We start from the raw sequence: 25,097 nt of genomic DNA, 5'->3' as shown, positions 1-25,097 counted from the left end.
GGTGGCATTGGGATCCACCAGATTTTTTGAAGATCCGGAGGAGGCGGCGCAGTGGCTGGACGTCCACGAGCGACAATTGAGAAGTGGGGCCCTGGACACTTGAAGGAGGCAAAGATATGGGTTCTTATGTTCACTCTATATATGCATTTGCACTCTAGGGTTGCTTTAAATGTTGCACCAGTTAAGAAGTGTATTATGTAATGCTACCACATGGTAGATCCTATGGAGGGAGTAGGTGGTTGAGAGAGTAAAATGTATTTCTCAGATGTGGGGAGGATTCTCTACCTGAGGAAATGTGTTATAATCTGTTATGATTGTTATATGTTGGGGGGCAAGGTGCTCTCGGATTGCCCTGTTTTAATGCGTGAGGTTGATACCAAAGGGACAGTGATCCCAAGTTACAGTAATCTGATTATGAGAGGGAGGGAGGGGGGTGGGGGGGTAGGGAGAAAGTTGGGGGGATGGGATAAGGTCTTGAACTATGAGCAGAAGGAGTCTGAGTGGGTCGTGAGATTCAAGTATGGTTTGATGTTCTACCATGTCACAGGTGATTAGCGTTTTAAGTTGGAATGTGAGAGGGATGGCAGATGCACGGAAGAGACAGTGTATTTTTCAATACTTGGGGCGGTTTCAGCCGGCTATATGTTGTCTTCAGGAAACGCATCTGATTGGAGATAATTTACACTGGATGAGTAAAAATTGGGTGATCCATTCGTTACATTCAACTCATTCCTCTCACTCTAGAGGTGTAAGCATGATTGTGCATAGTAGCATTAGGTATGAACATATGCAGGAATGTGTGGACGCTGATGGTAGATATGTGTGTGTTGTGTGTAAGGTGGATGGAATACAGGTGGTGCTGGTGTCTGTGTATGTGCCTCCACCGTTTGCTTCCCCATTGATAAGAGAGATTATGGAATTTGTGGCGGACTTCCCTGGGTTGCCGTGGCTACTGGTTGGGGACTTCAATTGCACGCTGAATGACTCCCTAGATAGATGCCGGGTGGAAGGAGCAGGTGGTTTACCGGGGAGTGTGGCTCTCAGAAATATTATGTGTGAAATCGGTGTATATGATGTATGGAGACTGCGTAACCCTGATAAGCGTGAATTCTCGTCCAGATCAGCCACGCATCACTCGCTATCGCGTATTGATTTGGCCCTTGTTAATGATATAATGCTGCCACTGGTTAGGGATGTTGTCTATCATCCTCGGTCGTTGTCTGACCACTCTCTGGTGCAGATTGACTTGTGCCTGGGGGTGCTCAGACAGGGACCGAGGCTGTGGAAATGTAACTCACATTGGCTGAATGTGTTGGGTGATCTGTCCGGGATCTCTCTGGAGATTAAGGAATTTTTTGCTATCAATACAGGGACGGCTTCGATACTGGGTGTCTGGGATGCCATGAAAGCATTCCTGAGGGGAGTCTTGATGAAAGAAATTAGCAAGCACAAATCTAGGTCTAGGGAGGCGGATGTTAAGGCGCATGTCCTAGTGGCTGAGGCTGAGAGAGAGTTTAGTAGATCCCCCACTCTGATTAATAGTGAGGCGCTGGCGGTAGCTCAGGAGCAGCTGAGGTGTCATTTAGTGCAGGCCGCAGAAAGAAAGAGAAGTTTCTATCGTCAGAGATCCTTTGAAAAAGGCGAAAAGGTGGGTCATCTGTTGTCTGTGGTTTCACAGGCCCAGAGAGGCTCCTCTTGTATTCAGGAACTGAGAGATGACATGGGGAATAGTAGCCAGGACACGAAAGGAATATTAGATATTCTAAAAAATTGGATTTTTTGTACTCACCGTAAAATCCTTTTCTCGTAGTAGGCATTGGGGGACACAGCACCATGGGTATATGTCCAACTACCACTAGGAGGCGACACTAGACATAAAAAAGTGTTGGCTCCTCCCCGTTGGGCTATATCCTCTCCACAGACACTAGGCAGCTCAGTTTGTACCAAAAGCAGTAGGAGAGAGAAGAAAGGTAAGGAACCAACAACTCCCGTACCGGGAAAGATCAAGAGACCAGCCCGGAGAAGCGGAAGTAAAACAACATAGGGTGGGATCTGTGTCCCCCAATGCCTACTACGAGAAAAGGATTTTACGGTGAGTACAAAAAATCCAATTTTCTCGTGCATGGCATTGGGGGACACAGCACCATGGGACGTCCCAAAGCAGTCCCCGAGGGTGGGAAAAGGACAGCCATGCCACCGGTTGGGCATACAGGTGCGGGAGAACCACGTGACCCAACAGGGGGAAAGCACAGAATAGGCAAGAAGCCTCATAATAAGGTAGAAACCCCAATGAAGCAACAGCGAAGATTGCCCGCACTCCAGGACAAATGCCTGGGAGAAGGACCCAAATGCAAGAAGGCGGCAAAAGGGAAACACCGAGCTCCACCAAAGGCTGGAGAGAGAAAGTAGGACAGCACCACGTAGTGGAGCTACACAACATTCTAATTGACTCAGGCAAAAGCACAAACACCCTGAAGTCAAACCCTGACAGGCCAGGGGAACAAGGGAACATGGACTAATTGAAGGCCATACGAGTGAGGGAAGCCATAGCAAGGCTCACATGAGAAGGGAGCAGGCCTCCCCTCAGCGCAAAACAGGTGATGAAGATAAGCGCCCTATTGAAAAGAAAAAACCCCAAAGACGATAACGGAAACCGACAACCCTTGTAAAGGGAAGGGGTTGTAAGTAAATGCCAGGAAAACAGAAAAGATGAGGCCGGCATCACAAAATCAGGAGACGAGGAACGAGCCCCTGAAAACAAAATATCGCTGAGAAGCGCAAGACCGGAGAAACTCTGGCCAAAAGAAGTATCAGGGAAAAAAGGGGACCAGATGCAGGCCCCGGAAATCTCAGCAGGGACACCCTGGAGTGAGAGAAGCCATAGCAAGGCTCACAATGAAGTGAGCAGGACTCCCCCACCGCAAGGCAGGTGATGAAGTTAAGCGCCCTATTGAAAAGTTGAAACCCCAAAGGCGCCAAGGGAAACCGCCAACCCTTGGAAAGGGAGGGGGTTGCAAGTAAAGGCCAGGAAAAAAAATAAGATAAGACCTGCATCCCACAACCAGGAGACGAGGAACGAGCCTCTGAAAACAAAATATCGCTGAAAAGCGCAAGACCGGAGAAACTCCGGCCAAATGGAGTATCAGGGAGATGCAGGCCCAGGAAATCTCAGCAGGGACACACTGGACTGAGAGGCATGGGAGGAGAAGGAGAGTACTCCCAACAATCTAAGGAGGAAGATTCTACAAACAACGATTATCATACAGAATCTGCGTGGTCCATGAACGGGGACAGGGACTCCAGAAAAGGAGTACCCGGTATGGGCTCACAAGGAACCAGGAACTGAACCACCAGAGGCCAACGAAAGGTAGAATAAGCAAGAAAAAATTAAGAGAACCGCTACATGGGAAGGGATTGGTCATGGACAACTAACCATTCTAAGAATAGTGGCTAGCAATCTATATACATTGTCCCGGAGAGGACAAGTACAGCGGCTTGGGTTGTACCACAAAATCGACAAACACCCATACGCATAAGGAATGGCGAAGTCGTTATAAAGAAACTGGGAGTGACTACACGAAATGTAGAAACCAGCTGCGACCGACACACAGAAGACTCCCAGGGGGAGAAAGTACCAGACAGGCGCAGACAATAGCAAGGTCCAAGGGAACTGCCCTCTGTCATATAGTACAACTAAGCAGAGAATATAAGGGAACACCCGGACCCAGAAGGAACTACGGAACCCTGTCCGATGCCAGAGCAATCAGCAGAAAATTCACCTACCAGGCAGGTGTATGGCGCTCAGTGTTTCCGTCCCTACCATTAGGAAAGACGTCCAACGAGGAAAAAACGGTGACCCCAGAAGGATTCCGTGTGGCGGAGGACATCCAGTGATGGCCGAAAACCGCTGCAGCGGCCGGAGCTCACCAAGCTCGTACCCCAACAAGGTAGAAGATCCAGTGGAGATGACTGTACTCCACCAGGAGTGGTCCGCCCTGTAACAGAAAACAACGCGGGTACTCCTTATGATATGGGGTAACGCGGAGTGCCGCGGACAGAAGTACTTTATAGGGATGGCAAGAGCAACCTTAGCACGAAAGCCAACAACCACCTGGCCATGGTGTAGGGAGCGTGGTTGTATGTGGACCACCCACCAGATCAGAACAGATCAGCCATATACTGGGTACACCAGAAGTAGCAGTAGACCGACAAGGTGGCGGTGGGGGTTGGGCTGGCCCACCCCTGCCAGATATGGTTAACGTGCACATGCTGAACCAGGATGGCCTGTTGTAGACAGTGCCTTGAGAAAACACAAGAAGACCATAGAGCACGACAGTAGATGTCTGGAGTATAGAATAGAGTCCAGGGAAGGAAGCACCCCGTAATACAGAAACTGTATGGGCCACAGATTGCACCCTAGGGCCCAGCACGTGGGCTAAAAATACACGCCTAAAACCGAGCTAAAGTGGCAGCATGTTGCACACTAAGGAGAGTGGAAACAAAGCCACAGCATCCGGAAATGCAACCGCATTTGGAGGGTACAGGTCTACAACCTGGTAAAGTAGCAATACGGCTGTGTAGTGCAGAGATACAACCAGACAGGTGCAATGGGTACAGCATCTGGAGATGGTAGAAGTACTAGATTTAAGATTAGAGAAATGTGGCCGCATGGTGCCCCATAGGACCAGAGAAGTCCAGCGGCTACCGCGTTAGCAATGCTACCTATATTCCGCTCGGGAGGGGGAAAATAGGGCCACACGGTACCACAAAGAACGACAGGTGCACACCACAATTAAGTGCAATGGCAACTGAAGGAGGCCCTCTATTTCACCAGAGGGAAACAGGGCCGCAAAGTACTCCATAGAGCCAGACAGGTGTAACGGTTGCAGAAATCTACCTAAGAAGAGAGTAAGATGGCTGTTTGGTGCATACTATGATGAGGTAGGTGCAATGGCCACGGCAATTGGAGGAGGCCTCAATATCTCGTCCGGTAAGGGAGAGAAAATGCCACATGGTAAACCATAAAGCCAGACAGGAGTAACGGCTACAGCATCCGGAGATGGTGCAGGTACTCTACCTATGAAGGGATCAAGGTGGCAACTTGGTGCCCACTAGACACAGAGTGGGGCAATTTTGTGGCAATTGAAAGTGGCCTCTACATCTCGCCCGTAGGGAGAAATGTTGCCGCATGGAACACAATAGAGCCCGCCAGGGGTATTGGCTACAGCATCAGGAGATGGTGTAGGAACTCTATCTATGAAGGGAGCAAGGTGGCTGGAAACAGACAGGGGCAATTGCAACGGCAATTGAAGGCGGCCTGTATATCTCACCCGGCAGGGGGAAATAGTGCCACGTGGAACACCATAGAGCCAACCAGGGGTAATGGCTACAGCATCTGGAGTAAGTGTAGGAACTAATCGCCACGGCAACAAAAACAGGCCTGTATTCACTGATACAGGCTACTACAAAAGAACCTTTAGAGGCCGAGGAGGGTTACCAACCCTACAAGAGGCGTTTGCCTGAATTATCAGCTTGCCTGGAACATAGCCCCTGGTGAGGGGAACCAGGAAGGTCTGTCGTGTACAGCCTACGAGGGCGCACGTACCAGAGACACCACGTAGGTGTCCCAGTTGCTAAGCACGGAGACGGCTGGCTTACCAGTGCGGTAATTACCTGTGCAGGTAGGAGAGCGCCATCCGAAAGTCCACTAGAGGGACACCGAAACCTGGGTAGGGTAGGTTCCTCCGTGCACGTTTGTCTTGACCTCACAGAGGGCTTCTGTATGGTGGAAGACCGCCTGATGCTCTGTTCCGAGAGAATCGGTGCAGAGGTGTCCCCAGAGGCAACTGACAGAGAAGGCTTCGTCACCAGCCTCAGGCCTGTCCTGGGGGGACCCAAGGATGCCGAGGAGGGGTGGAAGCTAGTTAAGACCACCAGAGGTTGGTCCGTGGGCTACTCCTTGCGTGACCCTGTATCGACGTGAGCCTAGGGGGGAGAGGAGACCGCAATTCGTGGGTAGCGCTCCAGCGACTCCGCCGGGGATTGGGCGAGTCAGGCCAGGTTCCCATGGTTCGACAAGGAGGGAGCCCATTCAGGGGGGACCTACACAAAAGGGTGGAAAAGGGGACGACGACGACAAGGCGACCACATGGAAACCTTCGTAAGACAACGGACGCACGTGAAATACGTGGCGAACCGATGAGGAGGCTGGGAGAGGAAATCCTCATAGAGCAGCAGGGCTGACCTAACTGTCCCCGGAGCCACTGTTCCAAGAGGTGCAGCAGCAGCAATAGATCAGGTGGCAGGGCTGCAGGAGAATGCAGCAATTGAGAGGAAGGAGAGGGGGGGGGAGCCTGCAGAGCAAATTAGCCAGAGGCTGCCTACCCGACCCCAGGAGCTGTGTCAGCGCGCCCCATGCAGGAGAAGATGGACCCGGTGAAGAGAAAGAAGCCGGCAGCCGGAGGAAGAACCGCCCCTCTGACAGAGCAGGGCAGCTGGAGCTGGATTGGGTAAGGAGCAGAGGCCCGTCCCACGGAGGGAGGGAGAATGAGAGAGCCCGGGAGCCAGGAGTGGGCGGAGAGAAGGCTCCGCCCCACGTGACGCTGGATTGGGCAAGGAGCAGAGGCCCCTCCCAGGCTCCTCCCACGGAGGGAGAATGAGAGAGCCCGGGAAACCAGGAGTGGGCGGAGAGAAGGCTCCGCCCCACGTGACCTGCGGCCTAGTCGGCCGAAAAGCCGGGGCCTAGATTAGGGAAGTGCAGCCGGAAACGGACGCTTGCGATCGCGGGGGCGTCCTGAAGCCGGGAGGAACACAGGGCCGAGGGGAATTGAGGAAGCCCTCAGGAAAAACACCCGAAAATGACCCCCATTAATGCTGCGGCTTCTGTGAAAGTGCCGGACCCAGAAGAGACATGGGCCTCTCTGCAGGTATTTTGGCCCCCAAATAACCCCCCCTTCATGGGGATAGGGGAGATAAGTGGGTGGACCAGCAAGCAAAGTGCCCCAGACCCTAAGAGGCCATGGGAGGGGGTTGGGGAAGGAGGGAGGGAGAAGGGGACTACAGGGCCCCCACAATGGATCCGGATCTCTACTTACCTTCCGATGTCTTCAGGCGCAGCAATGACCACCCCCTCGGCGGACTCAACACGGGAGCCGTGGGTCTACCGGAATTCCACTGCGGAAGCAGTTACAAGTGGGGACTGGGTGGCTGCCAGGGACCTGAGTACGCGCCCGCAGGGGGGCAACTAAAGTGGAACACGATGGAGCCACCCCTGCCGCAGGCCGAAACCTGCAGAGAAAGAAAAAATGATTGAAGAAAAAATAAAATAAAAAAGTAGCAGGATGACCTGCACAAAAAAGCAGGTCAGGTCTGCCTCCTATGGACACTAGAACAAGACTGATCGGCCTAGTGTCTGTGGAGAGGGTATAGCCCAACGGGGAGGAGCCAACACTTTTTTATGTCTAGTGTCGCCTCCTAGTGGTAGTTGGACATATACCCATGGTGCTGTGTCCCCCAATGCCATGCACGAGAAAGTTTTTATGTATCTCTATATGCTTCCACCGGCTCTAGTTCTGAGGAGGCTCTGAATGATTTCCTAGTGGAGGCACAGTTACCGGCGCTGCCAGAGGAGGATAGAGAAAGGCTGGAGGAGCCGATTTCAATTGAAGAACTGGAAGCTGCGCTTGGAGATATGGCAAATGGTAAGGCGCCTGGAGCTGATGGCCTCCCAGTTGAGGTGTATAAAAAGCTGCAGGGGATATTACTTCCTGAATTACTTAAGGTGCTTGAACACTCATTGGAGGCAGGTTTGCTACCACATTCGATGCAGGAAGCTATAATTGTGGTTATACCTAAACCTGGGAAGGATCCTAAAATACCGGATTCCTACAGACCAATTTCGCTTCTCACGGCTGATGTTAAGCTCCTGGCGAAGGTGTTGGCGAACAGGCTGTCCAAGGTGATTCTGACCATAGTACACCCGGACCAGACGGGTTTTATGCCTGGGAAATCGACGGCTATCAATCTCCGTAGGCTATATGCTAGTTTAAATATTCCGGCGGATAATCGTGGAGACAGGGCCTTGCTTGCTCTCGACGCCGCCAAGGTGTTTGATAGTGTGGAGTGGAGCTACTTGTGGGGGGTCTTGAGAATCATGGGCTTTGGAGCGCGGTTCATTCAGTGGGTAAAGGTCCTGTATTCTAGTCCTAAGGCGAAAATTAGAGCTAATGGAGGGTTGTCAGATTGTTTCGCCCTTGCCAGGGGCACCAGACAGGGATGCCCATTGTCGCCCTTATTGTTTGCTCTTGCAATAGAGCCGCTCGCGGCGCATATCCGCTTATCAACAAATATAGAGGGGTTTAGATACGGTGGGCTGCACAACAAAGTGGCTATGTACGCTGATGACACTCTGCTTTTTATGGGCGATACTGGTGCGTCCCTGGATGCGGCCATGGCATTGATTGATAGATTTGGTGGCTTCTCTGGGCTTCAGATAAATTGGCAAAAATCCTCTTTGATGCCAATTGATGGGCAGGCCCTGTCAGGCAGACAAATAGATAAGACGGGTTCCTTGGGTGGATAAATTTAAATACTTGGGACTGTATATAACACCTAGATTGTCGGAATTCGTGGACCTTAATTTGTTTCCGTTGCTGGCTACTTTCAGGCTAAAGGTGAGGTCATGGTGTAGGCTCTTTCTTTCAGTGGTAGGTAGAGTGAACCTCTTAAAAATGGTTATGATGCCCCAGTTGCTCTATGTATTGAACAATGCTCCCGTATGGATCCCCCTCGATAGATTTAAGAAAATTCACTCTATATTTAGGGATCTTATTTGGAAATATGGTCAGGCTAGGATTAAACTGGAGACATTGCAGTACCCTAAGTCGGAAGGGGGCTTGGCTGTTCCTAATGCATGGATTTATTTTTTGGCTTCCCAATGTCAGCATTTCAAGGGGTGGATTGGTTCCCAAGTGCCGGATATGACTGGACAGATATTGAAGCATTGGTTGGGCAGTTGTGATCTCATGGGAATTCTGGAAGGGAAAGGTATGCATGCTGGAAGGGGAAAACTCCCTCTTATTGAACTTATGAAAAAAGTTTGGGCAAAGGTGAAGCAGCTAAGAGGTGTAGGTGGAATCAGTGAACTTTCCCCTATTAGAGATAATCACCTGTTGCCTGAATTTTTTGCCATGTCAGGACTTCGGAACTGGGAAACTTATGGAGTGACGAGAATTGGCCAATTAATTGAGGATAAGATATGTAAGTCATTTCAGAACCTGCAGCAGGAATTCAATATCCCTAGGGGATGGTTCTATAAATATCTTCAAATAAGGCATGCCCTTGAGGTCACGCTGCGGAAAGGATGTGTGATAGCCCAAATGGAGGTGGTTCATAAGCTTGTTCTCCCGACTGGAAGGGGGGGGGGGAGAGGGCTGATATCACAGGTGTACGCTCTTCTACTTGATAAACTCTTAGAGGGGTTCCCGCTTTCAAGAATGAAGAAATGGGAGGCTGACTTGGGGGAAATGTCTAAGGATAAGTGGGATGATATATTGGAAGGAGTCCCCAATGTGTCCTTGAGTGAACAGGGCAAACTGTCCCAACTATTTATCATACATAGAGTGTACAAAACACCGGTGTTCCTAAAAAAGGTTGGAGTAAGAATTGATGACAAGTGTCCAAAGTGTATGGAAGATGGTGCGGATTTGTTACATATGCTTTGGTCTTGTCCAGTAATTGGTAATTATTGGGAGGATGTAAGGAATATGATTAATAGTAAAATGACGTTGGAAATTCAAAAAGATCCCAAGGTGTGTATATTGGGGTATGTGTCTGAGATTGGAGGGACTGAATCGGTCAAGGTTGCTGTGGGGAGGTTGTTGTATGTGGCCAGGAAGTTGGTGGCTATGAGATGGATCCAGGGAAGTCCGCCTACACTGGGTGAGTTTGAACGGAAGGTGCATGACATGCTGATATTGGAAAAAGGGGTGTATGTGAAGAGAGGGTGTCCTCAGAAGTTTGACAAATTGTGGAGTGATTGGTTATCTCATACTCATGTGGTTATATAGGCTCGGGTTGGTTTAAGACTAGTTTACAGGGTGGGGAGGTGGTAGGGAAGGGTGGGGGGGGGAGGGGATTTGAGATTGTTAGGTCTTATGCAATTCCTTGTCTCAATATTTGTTTCTACAAGTGTACTTGTTATGTTTGGATATACGATATAACTGTATGTTGATATTTCTACGGATATTGCTGTACACTGATTCCACAATGTGGATAAAGTAAGAAAAGACAATGTATTGTTTTTGTAATATCCTGCATTTATTGATTTAATAAAAACGATTTGATTTTAAAAAAAAAATCGCTACTCAGCGCAATATTAAAGTGTACAGCCCCCTATACTGCATGCTGTACAAGAGGCATTAGTGTACATTTTGATCAAAAGGCATAAGCCCACTCACCACGCCAAGGTTGCCTCTATGTGGGACGTACCCTGACAAAAAGGTGAAGCACAATGCGGTGACAAAGCAGCACTGCCCTAGTAGGCGGCAGGACCCAAGAGTCAACCACGCCAAGGTTGCCTCTTTGATTGGGACCTACTGACAAAAAGCCGCAGCACAATGCGGTGACAAAGCGGCACTGCCCTAGTAGGCAGCAGGACCCAGGAGTCAAACAGCAACCCTGCTGTCTGACAATGCCACCCATGGCACTGTGTCCCACCAACCCACCAGTACAGCGCTACAAAAACAAAGGCCACCACTCAGTACTGCACCATGTGAACAGTTGTCTAACACAACATGTCCATTGCTATTCGGAACTGCAGGTCAATTACCACTTATATGCAGACTTCTGCGATTAAAACCACCTGTGCCGAATGGGAGGAGTGCTGATACCAGTAATAAAGAAGAAAATGCTATGCTATGCCACAATGCTATGCTATGCAGTACTGCGTGGTGGCCTTTGTTTTGTGGCGCTGTGCTGGTGGGTTGGTGGGACCCAGTGCCATGGGTGGCATTGTCAGACAGCAGGGTTGCTGTTTGACTCCTGGGTCCTGCTGCCTACTAGGGCAGTGCCGCTTTGTCACTGTGTTGTGCAGCAGCTTTTTGTCAGTAGGTCCCACTCAAAGAGGCAACCTTGGCGTGGTGAGTGGGCTTATGCTTTTTGATCAAAATGTACACTAATGCCTCTTGTACAGCATGCAGTATAGGTGGCTGTACACTTTAATATTGCGCTGAGTAGCGAGTTTAATTAGATCTAAGCATAGCATTGTGGATGTGCGATCCACTTCTGTTTTTCTCCCCTTGATATACGCTGTATATAATGCTCCATCTTTAAAGGAAAGATCAGAATCTGGGCATATATGGTAAACAGCAGTTTCAGGCCTAGGTTCAAAACCTGTGGTCAGTGCACAGTGGGGTCTAAGATCTTTGAGAAACACTTACCTGTGAGAAAAACAAGAATATCCCCAGCCAGCTCATTTAAGTGTGTCTGTAGTGTCACTTTCACAGTCTGAGATTAAAAATGAAACACGTTAAATATTAAAACTCTGTGCTTATAGAACTTTCCATAAAAAGCATGACATTTATCGTGTTGCCAAATGACACTATAGATAGACCATTTCTGAATAAACTTTGCATGCACAACACAAGAGCTGTACAGGTTGCATTGCGGGTAATCTGTATGCATGACAAAGATTTATCTCACATGATTATTCTTTTACTATTAGAGAATTTCTTTCCCTTTAAGAGCGTATTCTGTAAATAGTGCTGCAGAAAGCAACCTTGAAAATTAGATTTCAGTGTTACTATTCTACCTTGTTGACACAGGAGTCATTCAGCTAACAGGTTTATTTTAAAGGGGTTATCCGGGATTACTATAGTTTTTTAGAGATATGCTCATGTTGTTGCTTACCTTGTGCATCTTCCCCATGTTTATTTTATTTTTTTCCAATTTGGACTCTGCTAATCCGTTTTCACCATGTAAGCAATTCCCTCCGATTTGTTTTCATCCTATATGTAGCACTTCCTGTTGCTGTATCCAACCAAACCCATAATGCACTTCTTCTACCACAGCTCCAGCACCACCCCTAGAGTGCATCTTTATGACAGTCTCAGGAAATCCTGTTATGCCTTTTCAGAAGTGTAAACAGTTATATTTACTTATTCTAGTTATAATGGATATTCATTGCCTTTAAAAGCAATGTTGGTTTATATTCACTATTTTGTATGGATTTTTAATGTAGGCCAAAGTAAGTCCATGGGAAGATTACTGCGTCGCTCAAAAGAACTAGTGTTATTGTAAAAATCAATTATACATTTAGACAGTTAGAAGATATACACCTGCAGAAGTAGAGGCTTCATTTTATTTCTTATCTGAACATAAATTCCACAACGTGAGAAGTGTCAAGATGTTCCCCCGAGTCTATATTATAGTTGGTTCATGTATCAAAGTTTGTCCCTCAGCTCTGAGATAAGGCTTCCAGATGTCAGGTATATGTAGTGTTGAAGATGTCAGGCATGTATGAGTTAACCCTTAATGGTATGATGCTTATAGCTTATACAACAGTGCCAGCTAGGTATGAGTAGGTAACACTACACCAGTAGCAAAAGTGCATTGTGGGTAGTGTTATGACATCACATTCCTTATCAATGTACTTTCAGACAATGATTGGAGAGTTCCAAACTAGGAAGGTGTGTTCATCTGATAAGATTTTGGTTAGGAAACCATATACCAAAAAGAAAAGAAAAAAAGGAGGGAGAGAAACAAAGAAAAGAGGAGGAGGAAACAAAAAAAGAGAGTCTAGAGAAGGATCTTGATTAGGAAAAGTCTTGAGAGCTGACTTCACCTAAATTCTCGGGTAATGTATGATTTTTATGTGTGTGTAGTATTGATAAATTCATTCGCTTGATGTCTAGCCAAAATCCCCATTTTGTGTGGATATAGTGTTACGGTGCTACTTTAATATTGGTGCTGTTCAGTTACGATGCATATAACTGAATAAAGGATCTAATACTGAATTCTGAGAAAACTTCTCTGTTGGGAATCTATATATTCTCTAGTTTGATATCAAGCCGATAAATTTATAAGCTTTATTGCAATACTACTAATACATTCCGAAATTGGTCATAGTTAGCAGAGCAGTATCTTCTTGATTGAATTTCTGTGCATAATCAATTGATTGATATATCTCTCATAATTTAAAGCAGTATTGCATAATATTCTTGTGTTGGTTGAGTAGTGTTTTGTTGGCACCATCTAGTGGCGAATTTTGGGTACTGCATATCATTGTGTATCATTGAAATTTACATTGATTAATTTTTGATTGATCAAACTCTTTTTGAGGTGTCTATATGTCCACCTCGCGGATCAATATCATTTGAATAATTTTTCTTTTGATCCATTTTGATCCTTTATATCCCCGACAATCCTGAAATCTCTATAGAGCTGTTCAGGTTACTTGCAAGACCGAAACCACATACCTCTGTAACATAAGCACTGTTGTCTTTGTCTCTGGGGCCAATGAGGTTATGGAATCTCTCTTTAATTGGGAAGACCTTTCCTGGAATAACGCATACTGGACAACTGCCAAAGAATTCAGACAGTCTCTCAATGTCCAAAGTGGCAGACATTACTATAACTTTGAGAGGGTATTTCCTTTTTGAGGTACATTTCATCAGGAACTGTTTATTCAAAAGACCAAATAAAATATCCTGGGGAAAAAAGTAAGAAAGTTTTTATAAAAAGTGCATTAGTCAATTGTAATGGTTGCACATAATTACATAATATAGATTTTAGAGGGGTTATACTAGGCTAGTAGGTGACAGACATTACTTGCTTGCACAGCTTTACTTAAAAGCAATATACCTTATTAAATCTAGATGATACAGTTAATACCTGGACTAAAACGGGGTGATCATTTTCTTTTTACCAGGTAAGGGGAAGATACCATGAACATTCCCTTAATGGAAGTTATGGAAAAGAGAACTAATATCAAAGAAACATATGTTTACAAGAATAATTCCCTCCCTTTTGTACTACAGGCTCCACTTCTAATTGTAATCACTGATATTTGCCATGCCAGGAACCTGTCCAGCATCACAGATGAACAGGTCCTTAGTTATGGGAACCTGTCATATTATACTATGTAGCCCTATTTGTGGGCAGCATGTTATAGAGAAGGAGGAGCTGAGCAGATTGATAAATTATCTTGTGGGAAAAGATTCAGTATAAATTACATTACATTCAGTTACATCTCTGCTCACTGGGGTCTAGTGGGTGGCCCTACACAGTGATTGACAGCTATCTCTGTATGAAAAGACAAACAGCGAAGGCTATCAGTCACTAAATAGGACCACCCACTGACCTTTGAAGCTCAGAATGAGCAGAGATTTAAATGAATACATTTTGCTGAATCTTTTCCCACAAAACTTTAGAGTTCGGAGCGGGAAAAAAAAGTAAGAGCGCGTCTGATCCCCGACGCGCTCTTACTTTTCTTCCCGCTCCGAACTGTGACAGGAATAAGCCGGTTGTAGAGACAGAGTCGAAGCAGGGAGGGCGCCAGTGGCAGGGGCAGACTGGGCATGCGCTGCTCTTATTAGGAAAAGCAGCCCATGTGCAGTTAGAATAAAGCCATGGACGAGCTTTCTCTAAAGCTCCTCCATGTTGCAAGCAGCCATGGACGAACTGGCTGCACGCAGAGCAGGGCTGAGGGGGCGGGGCTCATTATAAAACCATTACCATTCTGATTTTTTTAATAAAGTATATTAGGAAACTCTTTTTTACCCTACCTCCCACTATATAGTGGAAAGTACTTATATAGTCGCCAACCCCTTTAACTGTAAGAGAGAAACTGCAGCTGCATCCCTCACCTTCCCTTATTATATAAATCTAGAGCAGGGATGTATTTTTTTTAGTTCAGTGGCTGAATTGTATCACTCTCAAGGGCCGCAATAAAACTTGAAGGGCCTGTGTCATCCAGGACTTTGCTACAGTCCCAGGAGTGGTGACCTAAGGGAGCCTAGATGCATCACTGCTGAGTGAGAGCAACGTTTGCTGTCTGACACCGTGTATTAGAAGCATTGTGGAATTTTTTAGGCAGTAAGCAGGTAAAGGTTTTGCCTGTGTCCCCCTGACAAGTTGGAGTCCGAAAATCTATACTCCCACCTATCAGACATTAGTGTGCCACATGGGGATACCTCTTTAAAGTGGTTATCTCATCTGAGATATTGGCCGGCATGTCACTTGAATATGACATCAGTCAGATAGGTGTGGGACTCTGAATTTTATGGTGGCCATTTTGGCACATAACAGGTAGTATTTAATGTTAGGTTCCCATCTTATAGAGATCGCCTTGAGGTTTGGCAGACGGGCCCAAATAATTTTGTACAAAATGTATTTGCCAAGAATCTCAAATTTGCAAAATAAGTATAGCATTAGCACCAGAATATTTTCTATAACTATGGCATTATTGTACTTTATTTGTGTTTGCAGAGTGCTGTTGCATTGTCCTTTTTTCCATGTTTTCTAGCCATGGCAGCGTGCACCTGCGCATTGGGATGAGCTGATTGACCCCCTTTTTTTTTGCAGTTGTACTGGAGGTGTTGCTGACTCCAGCTGGTCTTGCACCCCTGATTAGCGTGACTGCCCCATAGGCTGATTTTAATTAGATTAAGTATAAAGCTGTAGCCTGCTCTCATTGTACGTATTGGAAGCCATTTGGCACCAGGAGAAGTATAGTGTGGGCTCAGCATGCATGTTGGTACCTGCATCCCTGGATTTAATGGTGGCCGTTATGGCACCAAAAATGGTAAAAAGCAACCTGCTTACTGCCTAAAAAATTCCACAATGCTTCCAATACACAGTGTCAGACAGCAAACGTTGCTCTCCACTCAGCAGTGATGCATTCAGGCACCCTTGGGTGAGCACTCCTGGGACTATATTAGAAAACTGTGTGATTTTTACATACAAAAATATTAAAGGGTCACTGAGTGTTTGTAAAACCAATCTCTAGAAAAACGAGAGAGAAGTGCTTGCATGCAGAGGACGGAATCGAGACGGGTCCATAGACTTCTATTGAGCCCATCTCCTGCAAATGAGGAGAGGGTGATATGTGCCTCTCTCTCCTTGTTCTAGCACTGTATATGTTTATAAGTAGTCTGCATCTAAAACTGTACTTACAGTACTTAAACTCCGCTCATGAGCTTCATCCAAAACAACTGTGCTGAATTTGGTGAGGTTGGGATCGGTCAGTGTGTGTCTCAGCAGACATCCATCAGTCATGTACATGATTGCAGTTTTCTACAGAAGACATCATACTGTATATTAGATATTACATATATCAATATCAGATTGGTTAACAACCATCTACTCCTGGTGACCCCACCAATCAGCTTCATCACTGTATAGTGGTTGGGATTCAGGTAAGTGGGAATGAGCTTTTTAAATTAAACTGCCAGAAAACCCATTTAAATGGAACAGAAAAGTCCCACTAAGTTGCCCCAGCTTGTTCTTTAATCCTCAAGACTAGTTAACATCCTTTTACATTGCCTCATACAGTGAACTCCGAAGTCTTACAAGATGTGGGGCCCTAGCACACAAATTATACTTTGGTGATGCTGAAGCAGGACATCAACATAAAAAGCTGAAAATGTGCTGGGTCAGCCTAGTGACAACTGTGCTGTGCAAGTCGGCCCAACATAAGGAACCAAAAATATGCATTTTTTTCCTTTTTAAATTCACTTATTTTTTATAAAGTGTATTTAATAGAATGCTGCCCTGCTCACACTTTGAGAATGATACATTCTCTTTAAAGTGTAACTGTACCTTCAAAAAACGTTTAATATGTCATAGTGGGATATCAAAGGCTTTTACAAGTGGGGTTCCAAATGCTGAGACTCCCACCGAGAATGAGGAGAAAAAAACGCTCACATACAGAGCTGTGTCTCCTTGCTGCTTTTTTTTTAAATCAAGTCGTTTTTATTAAAGTTTTTCGGATAAGTACATTTATAAATCCAGCACGTGTACATTTAAGTAAACAAGTACATACCCAATTTGGGTGCATTAATAAGCAATCTTTGAACATACAAGAATGAAGAACCCTCCCCCCCCTAACCTGCACCATGCCATATTGTCATTTTGCTTATCTCTTCCACTCTACCTGTGATGTTATGTCCCCTGTTTCTACTATATCATGACTTTCAATAAAGTTATAGTATTTTGCTTCCGTTCAACAATATCTAGCATTCTGCCCCAATTGTATAGACAGGAGACGTCCAGAGGGTAGTCCTGGCGTTCGCATCCATGGTCCCCATATAGACTCAAACTTCTTAATCGTTCCTCTTTTAAGATACACACCCCTTTCTAATCCAAATATAACATTCATGCATGCAATATATTCCTCTTTGGCCGGTACTGTAGTGCTTATCCAATACTTGGCTAATAATTTCCTAGCTTGATACAGTGATCTGCTTATGCCAATATTAAGATCTGTTGTGGAATCCCCTTGTAACAGGCCCAGCACACATGGTTCGGCTGGGAGTCTGATCCCAAACACCTAAAAATAATGTCTAATACTATATTCCAAAAAGGACCTATGGCAGTGCACTCCCAAAACATGTGAAGTATATGTGCCCCAGGAATATTGCATTTAGAGCAGTTAGAGGTGTAACGTACACGTATCTTATGTAGGAACTCAGGTGTTCTGTATACCCTATGTATCAGGTATAGTTGTGAAAGTCTGTGTGTCTCGCACAGTGATAGCAAGGGGATCTTAGACAATATTTCAGACCACTGTACATCATCTAGGGGGCCAACCTCTTGGGACCATTTTTCCCTAACATTCAAAGGAAAGTGGTCTTGATAAAATGAGAGTAACAACTTGTAACATCCTGAGATCACTCCTTTGGTGTTACCTCCTTTCCTGATTTCTTCTGCAAACATAGATGCCTGTATAGTCATATCCATTGTCCTATCCTGCACCGTCAAGGCATGGCGTAATTGTAGATATTGATAAAAGTTTGTGTTGGTAAGTTTAAATTCTTCCTTTAATTGTTCAAAACTTTTGAGATTCCCATTTGTATAAAGTTGCGACACCCAATAAAGCCCCCTTTTCTCCCAACTACCAAAGCCTTCCAACTTAATTAGTTCCGGGAGGCTTGAATTGTTCCATAAAGGAGTAAGGGCGCTACACCCCGAAAGTTTGGTAATTTCTTTCAGTTTTTTCCATACCTTGCAGAGCAGGGCAACACTCGGGATAGATTCTGGGGGGGGCGGACAACAGAACCAAGCTGTAATATATATCCTGGTGGTCTCCCTCCCATCAAATAAGACATTAGCGCACTAACGATGTCCGAGGTACCCATAATACTACAGTATTTGCACTGCTAAGCCTGTGCCATGGGTTGGGAATCGCCAGTCCACCACTATCCTTCTCCCTCTGTAAGGTCTCTAAGCGAATTCTTGGGGATTGTTTATTCCATATAAGGGCCCTAAATAGTCCCTGTATTTTGTAGAAGTGTCTCATTGGTATCCACACTGGGCTATTATGCAAAATGTATAGAAATTGTGGCATCAGCACCATTTTAACTAAGTTAGCTCTTCCAATAACAGATAGTGGCAGCTTACACCAGCTATTTACCTTTTGGGCACTACTTTTCAACAATGGGTTCAGATTTAAGTCTACATATTCCTGTGATCTATATGTTACCTGTATCCCTAAGTATTTAAACGTACTGGCCAATTGTAAAGGGGCTATTTTATCCTGGAGTGATCTTGGCACTGAATCCAAAGGAAGCATAACCAATTTGTCCCAATTAATGGTTAGACCTGAATATGTACCATAATCCTCAATTAGCTTCATTACATGGGGTATAGAGTGGTCGATTTTATCTCCTCTGTCTCGTCTTTCTTCCAAGCTATACATGTTAAGGTCCTTTAATCTTTCCTGGTAAGTTTTATCCTGCAATCCATGTACCAGTTTAGTAGCTCTTCTCTGAACTCTCTCCAAAGTATCAATATCCTTCTGGAGATATGGTCTCCAGTACTGTGCACAATACTCCAAATGAGGTCTCACTAGTACTCTGTACAGCGGCATGAGCACCTCCCTCTTTCTACTGGTAATGCCTCTCCCTATACACCCAAGCATTCTGCTAGCATTTCCTGCTGCTCTATGACATTGTCTGCCTACCTTTAAGTCTTCTGAAATAATGACCCCTAAACCCCTTTCCTCAGATACTGAGGTTAGGACTGTATCACTGATTTTATATTCTGCTCTTGGGTTTTTACACCCCAGGTGCATTATCTTGCACTTATCAACATTAAATTTTAGTTGCCAGATTTTTGACCATTCCTCTAGTTTTCCTAAATCCTTTTTCATTTGGTGTGACCCTCCAGGAATCCCTCCATATCTTCCATCATTTCTACCTTACTTTTAACGAGATTACTAGTAGTACAGAGAGACATGATATTATGGTCATGGTGCGGTTCCCCAGAACTGACAAAGTACATTGATACAACAATATTCCCCTCTGAAACGCGGGGATATAAACTATTAACCAAAATATACCCAGCTACTATGGGCAATGTGAGTGTATACTCTGCCTGAGGTATGGAATCAGAGATTATATCTCCCTCTGACTACTCTAACTCTTAATTTGCCCTCCTCCAGGACATATTGTACATAATAAACAAATATGCATCCTATTGTGCTTAATGTAGTGCAACCAGTTATATCACCATATAATTCTGCTAGGTACATTACTGTGCCTCACAAAGATTCTTTAACTAATGTAACAGAAACTCAGAGTCCCATGGTGCCCTGATACCCTTCAGATCAATGCCGCTGCCCCCTGCATATACTGTTCGTCCAAGGTATCCGTGCAGCTGACATCCAAACTGGCACTTTTCAACCCTCCGTCGTCCATAGATCATCCCGAAGATGGCTCAGGGTGTCTTGGTAAACTGGTAGCCTCTAGCCATTGCACCGCCGCACCACTGTTTCAAAGATATGGACTTTTCCTTCAGCCACCACTCGTAGCCTGGATGGATATAACATGGAGTACGGTACTTGGTGCTCTCATAAGCGACGTTTCACTTCCGCATACTTCGCCCGCTTCTTCTGTACCTCTGCAGAAAAATCCGGGAATATGAGCACTTTTCTGTCATTTATCCGCAAGTCTTTATGATCCCTTGCTTTCCTTAAGATGGTGTCTCTGTCTTTGAAATGCAGAAGCTTCATCAGGATGGGTCTCGGAGGGGCCCCTGGTGGTGGAGAGCGGAAAGGCACTCTGTGCGCTCGTTCTATAGCGAACATATTTGATAGGGAGTCTTTCCCAAATTTCTCAATCAGTCGCTGCTCAAAGAAAACTGCAGCATTTGTGCCTCTACTTTCTCTGGGACACCCACAAGCCGCAAATTATTCCTGCGGGCTCTGTTCTCCAAATCGTCCGCCTTATTCAGCAGATATGAGACATCGTGAGTGATTTTACCCAGGTCTTTTCTTAAAGGAGACACTATCTTCCAAGCAGCTGACCCGTTCTTCCACTTCTTTAATTCTCTCAGTGACCTTCCTGAGGTCCTGCCTAATAAAAGACATATTTTCTTGCAGGCTCCCCATTTGTGTATTCAGGGTTATAAGCGCTGTGTTACAGTTGGTAACTGCCTTAAACACATCAGTCATTGTTGGTTCAGTGGGCAACTGTGCAGACTTTCCAGCATTTTCAGCCCCTCCAGTCGACACTCTCACCACCTCCTCTCCCTCTGCCCCTCGTTTCTCCATGCTGCCAGCACTACCTGCAGTCGTATCAAGAGGTGAGTACACCCAGTCTTCAGCGCCCTCACTATGCTGGTCCACCAGAGATTCTGATATATTCAGGGGATTCGGTCTGGCAAACTTTCCCAGCAGTGCCGCGATCTCTGCAGCCTTCTCTCCCGCTCCAGTGCCATCTTGCCTAGAGGGCACCGCTGGCCCGCTCACCTTCTCCTCCCTCTCCTTCTTACTGTGTCTTTTCATAACACCGGCGGTCGATGTATCCGGACTCCGGTATCAAATAGCGCTGCTGTGAGTAACTTTCTGTGCAGTTATATGGTGGATGCCGACGGATTAACAGGATGTTTGTCCCGGAGAGAAGGATTCAGAGTCTCCTCACATGCCGCACTAGGCCACGCCCCCGTGTCTCCTTGCTGCTTAAAAGCTACGGACACCTTCAGGGCACTTATTTCATTTCATTTCATTTTGGGCTAAAATCATTTTTTTATTTGGTCTTTATTAAAAATCTCCAACTATTTTTGAAATATAGGGGTTAAAAGTCTACAGAGTATCACCTCTCAGCCCCATCAGCTGAAGGCTCATGTGAAGCCTCATCTCTGATCCCCTGACCTCATAAACATTCATTTAAGCCATATTCTTATCAGTTTGATAAGAGTTTAGCTATAATGAGCCACAATGGTCACAAGATGCAAAATGAGCATGTAACCGTTTAAGCATTATCCACCCTTTAAGTGATTGCTAGGGGAGATTGCCACACAAAAAGGTGCAAAGGTATTAAAGTGTTATTCAGAAGAGCGGTGTGTCCGGGTGCAGTCTGAGTGTAGAATACACAGCACACGGACTGAACTTTGACACATTATAGTCAATGGCCCAATTCACATGTTCGATTTTCTACACAGATTATCAGTCTTAACAGAGAAAATATCAGCATGCTTTACTCTGGTCTGATTTTTGCTCCAGACTTGCCCAGTAATCAATGGATCCTTGCAAAAAATGGACAGCACACAGATGCCATCCATTTGCGGTCCATTAAAACTGTCTGTTTTTAACGGGTGGAACACGGGCATGTTTTACAATAATCATCTGAATAAGCACTACAGAGGTAAAATCCAAAAACATGAAAGATGAAAGGAACTTAAAGGGAACCTGTCACCAGGATTTTGTGTATAGAGCTGAGGACATGGGCTGCTAGATGGCTGCTAGCACATCCGCAATACCCAGTCCCCATAGCTCTGTGTGCTCTTATTGTGTATAAAAACCGATTTGATACATATGCAAATTAACCTGAGATGAGTCAGAGCTTGAAAATATGACTCTTCTCTGGTCACACAAGTAAGATATGACTCTTTTATGTTAATTTGCATATGTATCAAATGTTTTTTTATACACAATAAAAGCACACAGAGCTATGGGGACTGGGTATTGCGGATGTGCTAGTGGCCATCTAGCAACCCATGTCCTCAGCTCTATACCCAAAATCCCGGTGACAGGTTCCCTTTAAAAGATAGAGACTACTTACCTGTGAAGTGTAGTCATCAAAACGCACTTGGTAACCTACTGTACTCCCCAACGAACAATCCATTTCCTCTGCGACTCTTTGTGCCACAGAAATTGTTGCTACTCGGCGAGGCTGGGTGACACCAATAATTCCATGTTTACCAAAACCTTAAAAATAAGTCATTAATCTCTGGTCAGAAGAGGAAAATAGGTTCAGCCACTATGCATCATATATTGGGATGTTGCAAAATTTGTCACAGCAGTACGATAAACCTAGCTAAACATCTACGTGGGTACGGCATATAGACAGGGGTTGTTTTCATAAAGACCCTTCAATGATGACCTGTCACCACAAAATGCAGTGCTGTCTGCAGGCAGCATATTACACAGCAGCAGGAGCTAAGCAGATTGATTATAATGTATTGTGGGGAAAAATTCAGTAAAACTTGGAATTTATAGATAAAATACATATTTTCTGACTCATTGTTCACGTCGGCGGTGTTATCAGTGATTGATAGCATTCTCTGTGTAAGTGTGTATACATAGATAGCTGTCAGTCATTGGTAGCTGTACACAGAGGAGATGTTATCAGTGATTGATAGTATTCTCTATGTAAGTGTGTACATATAGATAGCTGTCAGTCACTAATAGTTGTACACAGGGGTGATGTTAACAGTGATTGATAGCATTCTCTGTGCAAGTGTGTATACATAGATAGCTGTCAATCACTGATAGTTGTACACAGCGGAGGTGTTATCAGTGATTGATAGTACTCTCTGTGTAAGTGTGTGTATATATAGATGTCAGTCAATGATAGTTGTACACAGGGGAGGTGTTATCAGTGATAGCATTCTCTGTGTAAGCGTGTATACAGAGATTGCTTTCAGTCACGTTTTTTTTAAATATGTTTATATAATAAAAACATGTTCTATAGAAAAATTTTATGTCGCCACAGGGTTATGACTTTTTTCTTTCTGTCAATATAGCCACATAATAGAAGAGAAGATTGCGGCACACAGGAATATCTTTGCAATTATGTATCATTTATTGATTAAGCATCATAATTTTTAACTCATGATCCAGATACTTCATGCATTATCATAGCCACTTTTAGTAAACATATTGACCGGACGTTTCGATCCTAGTTGGACCTTCTTCAGCAGTCTAGTTATCTGCAATACAATGACAATATGGATCCCATAGCCACATATGGCCATGTTTTTTATTGGATGAGTTAAAGTTTTTAGTGATACTATTTTTGGGTGCATATAAGTTTTTGATCAATTTTTAGGGTGGCTGGATATTTTTTTTTTATGGTGAACTATTAAAAAAGTCATGGCTAGTGTTGAGCGAAGCAAGCTTCGGATGTTTAATCTGAAGACGCTTCGTTCAAAACTTTGGAATAATACTGTACAGAGATTCGTCTCCGTACAGTGTTAGAACGTATGGGCTCCCATAAGCTGACAGCTTAGGTCCCGACTAGCACCTGATGGACCTGAAGACGAGTTAGGTTTCAGGTTTTAAAGAGGTTTTCCACTTTAAAAATCAACCAAAGTTATTCAATGAAGTCACACGTGACTTCGTCAATAACCAACGTCTGCTCATCGAGGCTCATACATTCTAATACTGTACAGAGACAAATCTCTATACAGTATTATTCAGCAGTTTCAAACTGTTTGCTGAATTGGAGAAAGACCTAATTGAGGAGGTCAAAACCACCTGGGATATTCTGACGCTAGAGAAATATCTGGCTGAACAGAAGATCCCAGAGGGATTAAGGTGGCAATTACGGCACTACCAAATTTGGAAGAAAGTAGCGACCTAGAGGAGTGGGAAAATGTGATGAATGAGTGCGGTTTTAAACTAATGAGATTTATTATATGTAAACGTAAAAACAAATTAGTATGAATATATACACTGCTCAAAAAAATAAAGGGAACACAAAAATAACACATCCTAAATCTGAATTAAATATTCTTCTTAAATACTTTGTTCTTTACCTAGTTGAATGTGCTGACAACAAAATCACACAAAAATGTAAAAATGGAAATCAAATTTTTCAACCCATGGAGGTCTGGATTTGGAGTCACACTCAAAATTAAAGTGGAAAAACACACTACAGGCTGATCCAACTTTGATGTAATGTCCTTAAAACAAGTCAAAATGAGGCTCAGTAGTGTGTGTGGCCTTTACGTGCCTGTATGACCTCCCTACAATGCCTGTGCATGCTCCTGATGAGGTGGCGGACGGTCTCCTGAGGGATCTCCTCCCAGACCTGGACTAAAGCATCTGCCAACTCCTGGACAGTCTGTGGTGCAACGTGACGTTGGTGGATAGAGCGAGACATGATGTCCCAGATGTGCTCAATTGGATTCAGGTCTGGGGAACGGGCGGGCCAGTCCATAGCATCAATGCCTTCGTCTTGCAGGAACTGCTGACACACTCCAGCCACATGAGGTCTAGGATTGTCTTGCATTAGGAGGAACCCAGGGCCAACCGCACCAGAATATGGTCTCACAAGGGGTCTGAGGATCTCATCTCGGTACCTAATGGCAGTCAGGCTACCTCTGGCGAGCACATGGAGGGCTGTGCGGCCCTCCAAAGAAATGCCACCCCACACCATTACTGACCCAATGCCAAACCGGTCATGCTGGAGGATGTTGCAGGCAGCAGAACGTTCTCCACGGCGTCTCAAGACTCTGTCACATCTGTCACATGTGCTCAGTGTGAACCTGCTTTCATCTGTGAAATTTGCCAATCTTGGTGTTCTCTGGCAAATGCCAAACGTCCTGCACGGTGTTGGGCTGTAAGCACGTCGGGCCCTCATATCACCCTCATG

At 45.1% G+C, this 25,097-nt stretch overlaps 1 protein-coding gene across 1 annotated transcript in view; it reads right to left on the bottom strand.

The window, feature by feature from the left end:
• DHX40 (DEAH-box helicase 40) overlaps window positions 1-25,097 on the bottom strand; it is a 112,790-nt gene that overhangs the window by 71,294 nt on the left and 16,399 nt on the right. The window contains exons 5-8 of the mRNA XM_040424661.1: window positions 22,281-22,426; window positions 16,174-16,293; window positions 13,476-13,706; window positions 11,439-11,505 (exon numbers count right to left, since the gene is read on the bottom strand). Coding sequence (XP_040280595.1) covers window positions 11,439-11,505; window positions 13,476-13,706; window positions 16,174-16,293; window positions 22,281-22,426 — 564 coding nt within the window. The remainder of the gene's footprint in view (window positions 1-11,438; window positions 11,506-13,475; window positions 13,707-16,173; window positions 16,294-22,280; window positions 22,427-25,097) is intronic.

This window comes from Bufo bufo, chromosome 3 (assembly GCF_905171765.1).
Source record: "Bufo bufo chromosome 3, aBufBuf1.1, whole genome shotgun sequence".
In the NCBI taxonomy this organism is placed as follows: Eukaryota; Metazoa; Chordata; class Amphibia; order Anura; family Bufonidae; genus Bufo; species Bufo bufo.
Note: the sequence above shows the minus strand (reverse complement) of the source record. Positions and strands in the feature narration are given on the sequence as shown.